General features: G+C 48.1%; 1 protein-coding gene across 1 annotated transcript in view; it reads left to right on the forward strand.

Moving 5' to 3' along the window:
• The first annotated feature begins 347 nt into the window (after positions 1–347).
• Positions 348–16,082, forward strand: part of CACNA1I (calcium voltage-gated channel subunit alpha1 I) — a 184,123-nt gene continuing 168,388 nt past the window's right edge. The window contains exons 1-2 of the mRNA XM_074901371.1: positions 348–427; positions 13,081–13,382. Of these exons, the coding sequence (XP_074757472.1) occupies positions 13,102–13,382 (281 nt within the window). The 5' untranslated portion in view covers positions 348–427; positions 13,081–13,101. The remainder of the gene's footprint in view (positions 428–13,080; positions 13,383–16,082) is intronic.

Raw genomic sequence — 16,082 nt, forward strand, 5'->3', positions numbered from 1 at the left:
GCCCCCCAAACCCAGGGAGGAAGAGGTCTTTTTTTTCCCTCTTTTCTTTTGCTCTGACTCCAGAGCTTCAGACTCCAAGCTTGAGCAGCCACAATTTCTTACCATGTATTCTCCTTTTAAAACATCTCCTTCCTGCACACGCTCAGTCCTTGCAGCCACGGATCTAACACAACTCCCCGCTTCTCGCCTGAAGGTTCTTTGCTCCCCATCTCTCAGCTGATCCTGATCTTTTTTCTCCTATTTTTCCCCTCCCTGGGCGCTGAGGTGTGTGTGTCTGTGTGTGAGTGTGCCTGTGTGCAAGGGGGGGAGGGGGGGGGGCTTTTTTTTTTCTTAGTGGGGGAATTTTTTCAAAGCGTCTTCGTTATTATTTTATTTTGCTTCTCTGACTTGGACACTTCTCCCTTGGAGATTTCTTTTCCATGCAAAGGTAGGTGAGACGCATGCACACCTGGCTAACCTTATGTCTGTCTCGTTTCGCTTGGTTTTGCTGTCCTTTTAATAGAAAACTTGCGCCCACCCATGTACCTGCATCATTCCTGTTTTGTTTCTTACCTGTTTCCTCTCTGTTGAAGTAAAGGGTAGACATGTCTGTAATGTTAATAATTCTGTCTTCCCAGAGAGGAAAGTTATTTCTCTGTGCATGTCCAGCTGTACGTGTATGTCCGTGTGTGGTGCCCATGTATGTGAGACTGCCTCTGTTTACCCAACAAGTAGCAATAATTGATTTTGGTGTGTGTTTTGGGCAGGGGTGGTGGTGGAAAGGGAACAACTGTGTGTCCAGCAATTCACGTCAATGAGCGATTGCAGCAGGAATGTTTTTCTCACACATATTCAGCAGCTCTTTATACATGACTATAAATGATACAAGGAGTGTGAATAATTCCAGGAATTTAAAATATAGCTCTGGTTAGTTTGTACTGTTATGATGGGGAAGGATGGTGGGAAAGAGGAAGGGTTACAAAATCTCCTCCCTGGAGAGGTACCTGTCTGAGACTTGTTTATATATAACTTTTCTTAAAACCATCTCACTGTTTAGGGTCTTCGTGGGTTTGGGGTATTTTTTTCTTTGCAAAGTGAGAGTTAGGTCTTGGATTTAGGTTTCATAAATTGTCTTTTCTTGTTTTGTTTATGATTATTACTTCATTTCAATTGTGTGTGCAACATCCAAAGTGTCTGAAAAGGGACAGGGAATAGAATGTACTTTAATATAGCAAATGCATCATATTCTGTACATCACTGAAAGCTGTTGGCTGGAGTCAGGGGGAGAGATATAGAAGAATTAAAAAGAAGAGAACCAGAAATAATGTCAGGCAGTTTTGACTAGCAATTATCTGGTATATTTTATGCCAATACCGGTTTTTGTAACATTCTTGATGGATACCTTTTGCTTCTTGCAAACAGCAGCTGTGTGAAAAGTACCAAGGGTTTAAAAAAAAAAAAAAAAAAAAGAAAAAAACAACATGCATCATTTCCCTGCAAATTATTACAAAGAAAAATGGTAAACATGAAAAAGCAGTACTTGCTCTGCATTTTCTTTCTGCTAATAGGAAGCGTTTTTCTCATTGATCTGGGTGTTGCTAGTGGTTCTGTATCTCTGTCGCTTAGAAGACTGCTATGTTAATTGTCAGTTGTTTCTGTGTGCTATTGCAGAGCTCTTGGTCTTAAATTTGGGCTGATGATTGAGGATTTATTATTTCAGAAGAAGGAAGGGGTCTGCTGACCCTCCACCCCTCTCACCCCTTGATGTTTCACTCCAACATGTAAACTTCTTTATCAGTGGAAGGAAATCTGCAAGCTCATTATCTTCTCAACACCCTACCTCCAAAGAAACTTTTATTTCAAAGCATTGGAAGGGAATTCAAGACCCCTGTTTCTGCCTCCCTTCCTCTTTATATTTTAAGGACACCTTCTGACTGTCTGTCCTCCACCCAGCATTGCTCCAACCCTCGGGTCTGGGCAGGAACACCGCCTCAGGCAGAAGGCAGCTGCCCACTGCCTGCAAGGGCTTACGCTGCTGGACTGAAGGCATTTATTTCTGTCTCTATTAAATAACATAATAGTTTCATGCGATTGGTATCGAATCTGATCTTCCTGAGAATGGCAGCTGTTCAAGCCTGTCGGTGAAGGTCCAGTGCCACGATCCTCTCCCCAGGGGAGGCAGGCAGGGACTGAATCTGGGCATTGTGCTGGATTCCCTGCTCACTGGCAGGGTGTTTGCACTGGGCTGGCTGGGAGAGGGTGCAGTGTCTGTCCAGGAAAGCCTTGGCCCTGGCTGTAGGAGTAAGGTGGGGAAAAGCAATTTTCCTGCAGATCTCACAGGAAGGTGTGTGTCTGAGCACTGGCCACCTCAATGCACCAGCAGATGCACATGTACCTTGCCAGGAGACCTGCTGGTGAATATCTCAGAGAGTCAGGGGTACAAGGAAGGAGCTTTGGTCTGCCATGTCTAAGGTGTTTGCCTCGGGAAGCCTGGATCAGTCTGACATTCCCTATCATAAAAGGGGTGTTATACCAACATGTCTCATGATTTGTCTTACAAAATCTCCCCTTGTTGCTGCCTCAGGAGTGTTTTCAGGCAGTGGACCTGGCTGGAGCAGGGCCAGAACAGCCACAGCTGTCAAGGGAGTGAGGGGAAGTGTCACAGGAGCGGGGATGTTGCTTGCCTCCAGGTGTTTCTGGGTAGGCACAGTGGGCTTAGTTGGGATATGAGGAGACTGGTTGCGCTGCTTGGGGTGTATCAAGGTGCACCCATGATGCCAGGCAAGCTTTCCTGTGTCCCCGCCTTTGTCCCCACCAAGAGCAGAACCTTCCTCATTGGTTCAGCCCTGGGCATCCTCAAAACACTGGTAACACACCTTGTGCCCCAGGCTGCAGCTCTGTCTTCTACTCTATTTCTGGGTGTCCCTTCCTTCCTTCCTTCCTCCCTCCCTCCCTCCCTTCCTTCCTTCCTTCCTTCCTTCCTTCCTTCCTTCCTTCCTTCCTTCCTTCCTTCCTTCCTTCCTCCCTCCCTCCCTCCCTCCCTCCCTCCCTCCCTCCCTTCCTTCCTTCCTTCCTTCCTTCCTTCCTTCCTTCCTTCCTTCCTTCCTTCCCTCCCTCCCTCCCTCCCTCCCTCCCTTCCACCAACTCACTTCATGCCTGGCTGCATTACTGCTACCTGGTCTGGTTTGGGAGCACCGGTGTGTCCACATGCAGTGCGATGTGGGCCCAAGCTACAGCCCTACTTAGTGTTACAGCCTTGCCCTGTCACATCCACAGCAAGGTACAGCAGGAAGATGTCCCCGACCAGGGTGACTTATGTTGAGCCCTGGCCACCTTTGATTTTAGGAAAAGCCTGTAATTATGGGCTCTGCTGCAAAGAAGCCATATGCTTGGTCAGCTTTTTCTCCTGGGTAAAAAAAAAATGTTGAAACCAATTTTTAGTCATTTTTCTCCAAGAGAACAAGTATCTACAGCTGGAAACTCATGAAATGCACACACAGGCTTAGGAATCTTTAAAAGAGCTGGCCTCTGATTTAAAACAAATTTTATCTTTTATTAAATCAAAGTCCTAATCCTTCAAATTTAGGCAAGCAGGTGAACTGCTGAACTTGCAGAGACTTGCTAAAACTGATGGGTCCGTGGATGGGCTCAGAAAACAAGTGGTGCAGGTGGATCTACAAGATCAGGTAGCACCATTTCTTAGCTGTGTTTTTCTAAAATCCATAGAAAAGATAATGTTGGGCTCATTTTAGGAGTGTTCAAGATCTACAAAACCGAACCTGTTATTGGAAAGTAAAGGGTTTTTTCTCATCTATGCAGAGGTGCATAGTTGTTTATAATGACCTAATATAGTCCGTTTATTCATCTGTGTCTGAAATGCTATGTTGAAGCTCTTAGAAATTGCAGTCTGGTTTGAAAAATGTCTTACACTGATGCAAAATTTATTTAAGCCCTCTAATCATAACTCAGACTGCATAAATCAACCCAATAACTTGGTAATAAACTCCTCACTTTCCCGGTACTCGTCAGGCCACGGTGTTTGAAGCACTGTGGTGTGCCCTGAAGAGCAATCAGTCCGGTGTATCAGGGACTAATTGCAATAAGGAGATCTCAGAAAATGTCTTGTCACTTGCCTTGGTCTGGAAGTGTGGGCTGCTGTGGTGGGGCATGAGAGAGGTGGTCTCTTGGCTAAACCAGGCTCAGTCATTGGGGCCTTTGCAGCCTGTGGGTGAGTGGACGTGCTGCGGGCTCTTGGTGTGAAATGCTGCTTATTGGTGTTTTCTGCAGTAGCTTGTGTTTCCCAGCTCCCACAGAGTGCAGTACAGCAGCCCAGTTTCCGTGTGACCAAGGCAGGATCAGAGGGGTGCCTCTGAAAGAAAAGGTTGTTTCCCTCTTATCAAGTGTGTGTGTGTGTATTAAAAAAATAAAAAGGCAGCTGGTCTCTGCTTCTGACATAACCATCATCTGCAGTGCAGGCAACACATCCTGCTCCATTGTGCCTTGATGTGCCATTGTGCCCCTTGATGGGGGGCATCCTGGGGAGGTTAACAAGGGGCATTTCCATGTGAAACCACTGGAACCTGGGGTTATAGCTGTGTGGATGAACATGGGGTGGAGAGAGCTGCTGACCTGCACTATTGGTAGCTGGTGAAGTGGTGAGTGTCAGGATTTTGCTGCTGTGATGTGGATGCGAAAATATTTGTGTGGTGTGATCATTGGGGCAGTGGGTGGGAGGTTTTTATTTTCTTTCTCTGAAGTGTCAGTGTTTGGCTGTGGCCAGAAAAACAGCACTGTATAGAGAGCACAGGTGGGGTTGGTGATATTAAACATTTCTCAGGTGTTGGGTTAGTGTGTCTTGCTGACAGGCTCCATTAAGCTGCTTTCCAGGACAGAGGTTAGGAGTGAATTTTCCTACAGGTCAAACTGGCAGTAATGGACGGGATCCTGTTTCTGCTGCTGCAGTGTGTGCGTGTGCAGTGTGTGTGCGTGTGCAGCGTGCCCAGCATCATCTTGCTTCTCTTCCCAGACCAGAGACCTTCAGAAGTGGTGATGCCCTCAATTGCTTGTCTTCCTTGGGCATTTTTTCACCTATTTTGCCTTTAGAGTTACTCAAATAGGCCAGTAGAGGTGGTGTGAGGTGAGGGTTAGGGTATCTGTTTATGCACTCTTTCGGACTGAGTTTCCTTGCAAGGTTGTCTGCTATGGGGAGGGATTGGACTTGGACTACAGGAGTCCATTTCAGGTCTGTGGTCAGATATGCTTGCATTGGTGTCTTTGGTGCTTTTCAGTGATTTCTATTCAAGCAACCATCCAAGCTTTGATTTGGTTTTTGCTGAGTTTGTTTTTTTTTTTTTTCCTGGTGGCAGCAGGGAGGGAAGAAGACTTTTCAGGCATACATAAATGAGTAGCAATGTCAGTAGCTAAATCAGGTGGGATTCAGGGAGCCATCACAAAGTCCTGGTCTGTCTACTGACCTGAGGTTGAACAGCCCATAGGCCTCTGCAGAGTTACCTCCTCTTTGCTTCTAGATAATTCTCGTCTTCATAGCTACATTTCTCTTCCATATCCCCTCTCCCTTCTAGAGGCAGAGCCTTGGGCATCATCTCATTCCACACAGCTTCAGCTCACTTCCTGTTTTTGTTTTTGATGTAGTTTGCTCCAAATGTACATCTGGGTTTATGCAGATTATCTCCTTTGGAGGAAAAGAAGGGGGGTGGGGGTGGGCAGTAATTTATAGGGAGAGGAGATCTGTGAGATATAACTCCTGATGGTCCCCAAATCCCTTAGCACTGTGTTCCTTTTAGATGTGCTCCTTACTCTCTCATTACTCCCCACCTCCCTTTCCGCCTGAGGGAATTGTCTCTCCAGATGTGAGCAGTGATGTGGGATGGGACAAAGTCTGGAGGTGGGGTGAAGATGTTTGTGCAGGGGTGGGAGGTTGTATCCAGTGCTGTGCTGTGATGGGAAGCAGGGGGTCTCCTGGGGTCCCCTCACCCCTTGTATGCTGCTGCTTTGCTACATCTGCTCACTGCAACATGTCTTGAAGGGACACTGGTTCAGGCTGGACAGTGGGACCAGGACAAAAGGTGCAGAGAGGTTGGTTCAGGAAGGATGGTGTGAAAGGGCAGAGCTTCTCACTGCTGGCTCAGCCTGGGTGGGAGTGACCAGCTTGGCCCATCCCTGGGCTGCCCTTTTCCATCTGTTCACAGTGCAGGTACGCACTGGCAGCTGCAGCACTGGGCACCATCTGCCCTTGTGGCGGGCAGGAGCTGCAGCTCTGTTCCCCCAGCATGGGCTTCTCCAGGAGGCACAGTCAAGGTATTTGCACATTTTGTCTGTCCCGCAAGCACTTCATATTCTGGCTCAAGGACTGAGGGTGTGAGGACAGCCCCAAAGCTGTCATTGCTGGGAGCCTATGAGACCACTATCTTCCACTATCATCATGAGACCACTATCATCATCCTCATCAGATCCATCTTAGTTGACATCTTCATTGCTGATCTGGAGGAGGGAGTAAACAGCATGTTAATGACTTTCCCAGATGATGATAAAACAGGTTTTTGCCTGCCAGTGGGGATGCAGAAAAACAGCACAAAGGGAACTAGCGAGGTCAGAAAGATGGGCAGAAAATAACAAAATGAGATTCATCTTAGGAAAAACGCAGGCTAATGCATCTGGGGGCAATGTAATCTGAAACACGCAGTCTGAGGACCTGGTGAGGGCAGGGAGGGGACGGCACATGCCACGAGACCAAGGTGTGACGGTAGATGGCATATCAGACATGGGCTTGCAGCATGACGGGGCCGGCAACGGAGACATCACGATGGCAGCCCGCCTCTGCAGCCGGCCCAGGCGCCAGCCTTGCGGGAAGGCTGTTCTTGGCACATCATTATCGGCAGAGCATTGGTAGGCGAGAGGCGACTTGCAGTGTGGATCTGCACAGAACGACCACAGGGCTAGGGAGATTAATTTATGAGCAAGGATTAAGTGCTAAAGATGTGTAGCTTGGCTAAGTGGTGGTTTAAGTGAGAGGACATGACAGGAATCCACTTGTGTGAAAGGTGCCCCTGTGCCTGAGGAGGAGGCATTGCTGTGAGAGGGCAGGTAGTGAGGGGAGTAGGTTGGAAAGGGAAAACACTGGCTCTGGGGCAGACTATTAGAGTGAGGAGTCATCCCCAAATGGAGATTTTGGGGTGTCTGTTTATTTGGGACACCAAAAATGAAAATGTTTTGTTGAAAGCAGGCATGCATATTCTCTGGGGAGCTGAGGCTGAGGTCTTCAGTACCACTAACCTCTGGGTCTCAAACACCCCATATAGTTAAGGCCAGGTAATGATTTTCCACCGAGAAACTTCCTTTGCCTCTGTACCTCCTCAACCGAAAGTGACCATGTTACTCCTGTGCCTTTTATTCTCTCATTGTTTACCCCATCTCTCCAGCAACATCTTTACTGGTCTCCACAACATCTCCTTCAGGCTTGGCCAAAGGCTTCTTAGCAGTGTAAGCAGATCCCTACTTTGCTGTGCCAGGGATGTGGACCAGAGGCATGGCCAGGATAGGGCTATCCCAGCGATGCTAGGGGGAAACGATATGGTGGACATCAGCTGTGATAAGGGTGCGACTGTCCACCCTCATCTGTGTGACGGAAGATCTGGGCTTGCTCTTCTTCCTACAGCTGTGGGGTGCTGTCTGCAGTATGGGTTGAAGTCAGGGTACTGCTGAGGCTTCAGGACAGGTAGTTTGCTTATCTTTATTTTATCCTGTGCTGACCACACCACTCCTTCCCCTGCTCAGTGGATGGGGCAGTTTCTTCTGCTCCCTGTCCTGAGCAGGAGGAGGAATCCAGAATCACCCGGGTGGAAAGGGGGAAAGAAAGCTCCTGAACAAATCTGGCAGAGGTTAATAATAATATGCGTGGAGATAAGGCACAGCAGTCACCCAGCCTGCAGCTGAAAGGCAACAGGTCATGGACATTTGACCAGGCAGGGCAGCTGGGAGACCCTGTCTCTGGTGCAGGCCATGGATGGGGTGTTTCAGGGGTGCATGGGCACACTGTCACCTGTGAGCGATGGGTGCCATTTGAAATGCTTTCTGCTGGGTTCTGCCACGTCCCCTTACATTAGTTGGTGCTGAGATGATGGAGATGTAAAAACTCCTTTTTCAAATTAGCTGCTAATAAAAGTGACCCTGTTCCTTACTGATGCTCATACACTTCCATGCACATACAAGCAGACGAGAACAGGTGCTGCCTCCCATGAACAGGCAGAGAAACATGCCGATGCCAGATGAACATAAACACAGAGGGAGCCATGTACTATTAATTATATTGTAACACTGCAAATGCTCAAAATGTGAAACCTGTATGCCTAACACATCCCCACAGCCAGACACATGCATCAAAGATAACACACAACCAGCGCTTGCCATTTATAGCAACAAACAAACACAGGCTCACAACTGTGTACGACAGACCACCCTGGGAGGCACACGTGCATACGCAGCTACCGAATGGGGTCATGCACATGCATTCATAAATATGCCATGCAGTCAGAAACATCCCTAAATAAGTCCAGGTTTCTGTGAAGTTGACCACAAGAGCCGTGCCCCAAGATGATCGTCAACTTTCAGATGGATGTTTGGAGATAAATAAATACATGCATCATGGGTGCTGCTCTGATTCACAGGGCTGTCTTGCTCTCCCCTGCAACGCCAGCTGGAGGTTGTAATTTTTGTCCTTCTTCTTCAAGGATGTTATGGGGTGTTAGCAGGATGTGTGGCTGCTGCGCTTCCTACTGCTTCTGAGTAACAGGTGAATGGTCTGTAAAGGACTTGTGCCCCCTCAGGATGGGAGGTGCTGTATACAGGTAAGGCTGCTCTGAAAGGAAATACACTCTGCACTTTCATCTCAGCTGTGGGCCCTGGTGTTGCCCATGCAAGCAGTCTGCGGGCAGGAAGGGATGGCCCTGGGCCAGCATGGGCTGGTGAGGGATGCAGGGTTGAGGATGGTGGGGAGGAAGGTGAACCCTGTGGATGCTTCAACATGGGAGGAGAGATGTCCTGCTGAGCTCTGGGGATCTCTTTCCAGTATTTCCCTCTCCTGTCTGGCTGCAAAAGGCTCTTTCACTGGCAAGATATGATAGTCTCCCCTATCCTGTCTGCACCCTAGAGGTTTTCAGGAAAGGTCTGCATGGGCGTTGCAAAGGTCAGCCCTCCCTCACCCACAGTCCCTGAAGTCCCCTCTCTTGCCCAAACCCCTTCCAAGGAGGGGTGGTGAGGAGCCAGGAGACTGCTTCAGCTAGGACATGATGCCTGCAGAACACCTTGGGCTGACTTGCTCATGGTACTTCGGTCAACTGTGGCATGCCTGGCATGTCATGGCATTAACAGCCCCAGGACTTCAGTTGCAGCCCTGGGGGGGCAGCATGTCTCAGCAGAGACCTCTCTGAGCAGCACACACCAGGAAGTGACATCTGCCTTTGGGAACAGACACACTCTGAAGCACTTCCCCTGAATTATGACATCTCTTTTTTCTCCCAAGCAATCTCCCCTGCTCATGAACTCCACTGCTTCCCTTGCTGTTTCAGAGCACCCTTCTCCCCTCTTCCCCGGTGGAGTCCAGCAGGACTGGGTGCTTTCTCTGAATCAGGGAAGAGCTGAGCCAGAGGCTGTCAGCTTCTCCTGTGCCTGCCAAGACAATGAGGTCCCTGCCAGCTCACGTGTCTGGGGCAGGTGTGCATGCCGGATGCAGGACCAGCAGGGGCTTGGCTCAGGATGGTGGTGGTTTTAAATGGCCCTTGGGAATGGATGGTGGGAGGAGGAGTACAGATGTGATACCTGGCTCCAGGGAAGGCTTTGGTGCAGACTGCACAGGGAGAGAAGCAGGAAGACCACCAGCCTACAAATACCTTCCCTTCCCCTGGGAGGGAAGTGCAGTGGATGTAGCATTGCTTCTCCAGCAGTATGCAACTTCTTCAGGGGAATGTTTTTGTGCATTTGGAGGGCATTTGGCCAGAAAAGAAAAGTCAAGGGTGGGAAGGATTTGGTTTTCACTGATTGGTCTGGCCTGTCACCAACAGCTGGGAATAGACTTGCCTGAACCAAAGGTTGAGTGGGAAGAACGTGCATCTGACCACCCTATAACCATCTAATGGTCCTCTTTTATTGCCCTTGTCACAGTAAGCAGCACTGCACAAAGGGGAGGTTAGAGGCATCCCAAAAGTGAGTTCTGGAGCCTTATAATCCTGTCTGTTCTTACTATTACTATCTTATATCTGGGTAGGAACCCTCTCTGTTGATGCATGTTTTTCAGTGTATGCAGATGCGTGCATGTGGCAAACTCACTCCTCTTCATCATTTTTAAACAGGTCCTCTCTGGGGTTGAAATATTGTACCAGGCTCATTCTAACTAAGTTACACAGCAATGCTATGACATGGGAAGGTCAGTAATTGCAATCCAAGAGAAAATATCAGCATTGCATCAGTTGCAGCCTGGCCAAAATAGTGGAAATATCTGATTCCAACCTCCACATCTGAGCTGGTAGTGGTGAGGACACTGGATCTCTCTCTGGCAGGAAAACCACTCCCACTTTGAAGCTGAGACAGGAGGACTGACTCAGCATAAAGAGCTCAGAAGTGCCTCACTGCTTGGATTTCCCCTCTCCTTCTTTTGATATAGCATCATGTAGGAAATATACCATGATCACAGCCTTGGGGCTGTGGGTGGCAGAGCAGGATTTAGTATTGGGAAGGAAAGGAGCATTACTTACATCTCCAGTGTGGCATCTGGACACACTGTATTTACTGTAGGACTGTATTTAGCTTAAGGCCTTCCAAAGGAATTCACCTGGCTCTATGTCCATATGACCTCTAATGAGTCACTCTGGGCTGCACAAATTGGAGTGATAAACTGCCCATGGTGCAGCTACTACCCGGTTTGTGCACGTGTGTTTGACATGGTCAGAGCTGCATCCCAAAGTGGTGAGATGGAGAAGAGGCCCTGAATGTTTGCTTGGAGGGAAAGCAGGGAAATGCTGATAAGGTTGTTTCTCCCATTCATTTGCTCAGTTGTATTGTTAATTATGAAGCTTTGTATGTCGAAGTTTGCAATTGTCATGCCCGCATCAGTGTGGATGCTCTGAGCACTGTAATAAGTCATTCTTCCTGGTTGTGCCTGCTAACCTTTCTCCTCCATGTTAATGGGAAAGAAGCTGGACTCAGCCACTGCATGTTAATAGCCTGCAAGGGAGCCAGCTCAGAGCAGGCAATGGGGAGCTAGTGGGAATAGGGAATGGAAAATGTGGTACAAAAAGTTGCATAGGTGATGAGAGTTAAAAACCTGGTGGAACTGAAAACAGAGGTGCTGGATGGTGGGAAGGATGTGCTGCCACTTTTGTCATAGGGGTTAAAAAATTATGAACAGCATCTCAAAGCCAGTCAGGAGACACAATACCCGTTTCTTTCCAATAGCTGCAGGCCTTTGGGGTAATGAATTCAAAGAGTCTCTGTGCTATCCCCTCAGGGACACTATGTCTGCTTTCTAAACCTCTTCGATTGCTGCTCTTTTTTCTGACAAATACCAAGCCTCGAAGAACAAGCAAAGCTTTGGATCAAAGTGTGTGTTGGAAGCAGGGGCTGAGAGAACAGAGGGGGTAGGCAGAGCTCGCAGGGTCTTAACCGGGTATGATGGGGGACTGCAGCCCATGGCGGAAAGGTTGGCTGGACCTAGCAGATGAGTGCTGTGGAAGGCACTGGAGGTCATGGACCCAGCATCAAAGGGGTCTCAGGCTGAAGCATTGAGGGTGCAGCATGCCAAAGCAGAGCAGCGTCAGCAGAGATATACATGGGCTGCATGCTCCTAAAGTGAAGGAAACTGAGCCAAGTGCCTGGGAGGATACCCTGTGGCCAGGATGTGAGGAGATGAGGTCTGTGTGTGGGATCTTGGTGACAGACACGTCCTGTCCTGCTGCTGATTGGACTTTTTTGTAATGCAGTGCAGCTGAGGGCTCTTGTATTGCTTTTAAACCTGTACTGGTAGCACGGGCACTCTAGACACCTGCACATGCCAACAGGGTGAAAGGAAGAAAGCACCCATCAGGCTACCATCAGGCCACCCTTGGGCAAACTCTCTTTCCCAAGAGTGTCCCTCTAACACCCACCCAGATCCAGGCCTTGCAGTTTATTTCATTCCCCTCACTTTGACAAGCCACTTCCACTGTGCTATTCAAAGGACATTTAGCTTTGCATTTTCCAAGAACAAGGCCTCTGTTGAGTGCAGACAGCCAGCAAAGTGATGTTCTTTAGCAAAAGCACCATGCTCTGCAGTACTTGGGTGCCACCAAGCATAAGACCTATTCTGCTCTTCCTATGTTCACCTGCACTCTCTGACCATTCTGCTTAGTTGAATAACTTTTGCAACCTGTGTTCATGGCGCTTCCACTGCCGTGGCAAAGGAGAACTCCACAAGCTCCAGTAAAGTGTGCTTAATATTTAATCCCACTACTAGTTTGTGTTAGACTCCCTGTTTGAATGAGTGACTATTCTATATAGGTTTGACATACATTTGCCAGTGTTGATCTGAAAGAGTCTGCCCAACAAGTGGCATGGCACAAGGCCAACCTGTTGTGTCTCTGGGTGGGAGAGGGCATGCATGGGGCATCAGAGCTGAACCTGGGGTTGGCAGGACTGTGTGAGGGACTGCAAGGGCAGGGTGGCTGTGTTGTGTTAGGATGGGGCCATGCCACTCTGAAGTGCAGTGCTCCATTAAGGTGCTCAGGTTGTCTCCAAAACAGTTGGCACCATCAACTGAGATGGTATGGCACCATGCCAGGGTGTCTCAGGGGCTACAGGGATGATTTAATAGTTAGTGATGGAGAGGACTAGTCAGAGGAAAGGACTAGTCTTGGTGGAAAGAGGGACTGGCAGAAAAGAGTTTTGGTTAAAATTGCTTCAACACAAAGTGTGATTGTGGTTTATCACAGTGTCAGAGCTGTCAGTCCTGCAGCTCTCCCCTGCTCTGAACTCGCTGGGAGAACATGGGTGTGCTGTGCTTTTGCTGCATATTCCTCATGGGGGTTTAATTTCTTGTTCTCCCCTCCTCTCCAGGGGTTCTTGCTTGTGGCTGGCATGGCAGAGTACGTCCCCCAGCCTCCCACCACCTGGCCTGCAGGCCCACAGCCCCCTCACGCCTCTGCCATCTGCCCACTGGAGCCTGTGGATCTGGGGGTCTTGGAGCAACAAACGCCACCAGAGCAGCTGCCTTCCTCCCTGGAGCTGGATGAGGATGAGGAGGTCACCTCCCCGCCGGACCCTGATGTCCCCTACCCCGACTTGGCCCCTGTTGTCTTCTTCTGCTTGAAGCAGACCACCAGCCCACGGAACTGGTGCATCAAAATGGTGTGCAACCCATATCCTTCTGAGCTGCCCCTTCTCCCTCCCCACCTCTTGCTCTGTCCTGCCCCATCTCTCCCTCCCTCTCCCTGCCCTCCCAGGGCACCTGGCAGGTAAGGAATGACGTTTCATACATATGTAACAACCTGCTTTGTTCTTTGCCTGTGTTTAAACAGAACCTCAGCTGTTTTAGTGTGTGATCAAAGAAGCTGATTATGAAAGAGGGGACTTCATAGAGAGCTGCTGACAGCCCCAGTCACAGGGGACAGGGTGAGGGGAGAGGGGAGGAGTGAGGAGAGATATTTTAGAAAGGCCTTCCCCTTCCCAGATCCCTTTTCACCTCTGCCCTGGGGCAGAGCAGGAGTTGCTAGCCTATGAACTTGTTGGCAGGCTCCACAAATGGCAGAGGTGTCTTCTCCCTCTGAGCATACAGGCTTTAGTGAGAGCTCATCTTGTCCTTGGTGAAGGAACCACCGCTCCTGGACCTCAATTGCAAGGATACCTTACCTTTTCATCTAGCACATATCACTGTCCTGCCAATGTCTTGCCATGATCTCTGGCCAGGAATGAACGGGAGAAACTGTTCAGAGTTTGATGCTGAGCCCCATATGCCCTGGGAGAGGTCTCTGGCACACGAGCATGTCCTTCCTTCGCATGGGAGGTCAGCAGACACACACGTGTCACCATTCATGCTCAGTGCCTGGATTGCAAAGAGACCCCTGCAACCCACCAGTGCAAATGATGACCACCTGCATAACTCATTAGCACTGAGGCTGCTAGGAAGCAATGGCCTCCATGGCTCTTGAGTCTGATGCAATATACAAAAACAGGTGGAGGGCGCTTCTTGTTCTTTGGTCTGTGGGACCCTTCATGACTGGGAGGAAGTGGAGAAGAAGCTGAATCATTGGAGAGGTTGGTCTGAAGTTTTACTTGAACCTTTTCCTGGCTAGAAATCTCAAGTGATGGCACTTCCTACCTGGAAGTTTCTTAGTTCCCAGTTAGGTGGGTATTGTCTATAAGGATGCTTGTTATGGTTTTGATGCTTTGGCTTCTAGATTGTATCTGAGTGTCTGGGCACACAGCATAGACTCACAAAATGTTTCTTAGAGCCTTTTCAGTTTCAAGTGCCAAACCTCAGTTAAAGTCTTGAGGTGCTGTCAGCAATAACAGATGACCTTAGATGGCTTATGAATCTGGAGACTTGTTTCAATTTCAAATGTAGGAAAAGGTTTGGGTTTCAGTTCTGAGCTCTTGTCTTAAAGTTCAGAAGCCCTTAAAAAGGTGTTACAGTCTCAAGCCCAGGTTATGACTGAGAACCTGTTGGAGGTTTAGGTTTTCTGCTTTCCTTTCTACTGGCTGCTCCTTAAAGTTTTAAAACTTTGTATTGAATTATGCATTGTTTTTCAATCACTATGTGTCTGTATTAGTTATTATGTCTTGGGAATCTTGTCCCAGCATGCGGTAGGCTCAGAGTAAATCATGAGAGATTTGTGCCTCATTGAAAAGGCTGGATTCAGGAACTGAGCGAAGAGTAATAGCCTGGGTTTGGAATGAAGATTTGCTCTTGAATGGGAGAATGAAGTTGTGGGGGAAGAAGAGAAGAGCCTGTCCCTATTTCTCGCTAAAAAAATCAGTTAAAACATTCCCTCCAATGTGATATATAACAAGGAGTTTGCTTTAAGGTGTTAGAGCTGTGTTATTCAAGGAGTTGGGTACTGTATGTCCCTTTCAGTGTTTAAATATTACTTTTGTTTTAACCCTCAGACAGGTATGCTACTTGGCTCTGAAAAGGGCTTTTTCATAGTAGAAGTTATAGAAAGAAGGAAAAAGCCTCATTCAGCCACCTGTTGGTGACAAGTTGTGTCCGGGACTTCCACATCAGCAATGACATTACACCTGGCTACATGTGACACCAGAGTGTCAAGGGCTATGGTGAGGCTGCTGGAAACCTTTTGAAAGGGTTGTTTCAGACCTGTGATTTCAGCTGAACTGTGTGAAGTTAGGAGATTACTTGAAAAGTAGAGACTGAGTGGAAAGGATTCAACTCTTCTTTTGATTCCCCTCTACCCCTTGTGGTCCTCATTTTGAACAGATTATGTTGTAAGTAGTTTCCATATTTTATTTTTTTTTTTCAAATGAGGGATGTTTTCTGCACCGTGCAGGTTTTTTGCAGGTAATCATATGTTCTTGGCATCACACTTTTTTTTAATAGCACCATAGAAACGGTACAGTTCCATGGCCTGGCAGCATATCACTCACTATGGTCTCACCCCTGGCTGGGAATAAGCCCCTTTGTAAGGGATGCTTCTATGCAAGACAAATTGTGTCTTCTAAGAATTTATATGCCTGCCTACTTTATTCCTGTCTAAAGTTTTTCATCCCTGTTCTATTGGGCTATTGGGTCTCCAATGTACTTGTGCCAAGCAGGGGCAGGCTGAGTCACTGTCACAGGGCAACACCTGGGTTATCCTGAAGATTCAGCAAAAAAGATGGGTCATTAAATAAAAGCCTGTTAATCTTCTCATTGACTTTCTACTAGGCCAGAGCTTCATGATCACTATTGTGGAAGTACTGTCAATGAGACTTAAAATGGAAGCTCTGGTTATTGAGGACTATGTAGCAATTTTCGTAAGCACAAGGTCATTAACCACCAAATTTCAGTTTAGTAATTGCATTCTACCTACTTAAATCCCCCTCCCCTGAAGATTATTTTCCTT

The sequence above is a fragment of the Athene noctua genome, chromosome 3, assembly GCF_965140245.1.
Source record: "Athene noctua chromosome 3, bAthNoc1.hap1.1, whole genome shotgun sequence".
In the NCBI taxonomy this organism is placed as follows: Eukaryota; Metazoa; Chordata; class Aves; order Strigiformes; family Strigidae; genus Athene; species Athene noctua.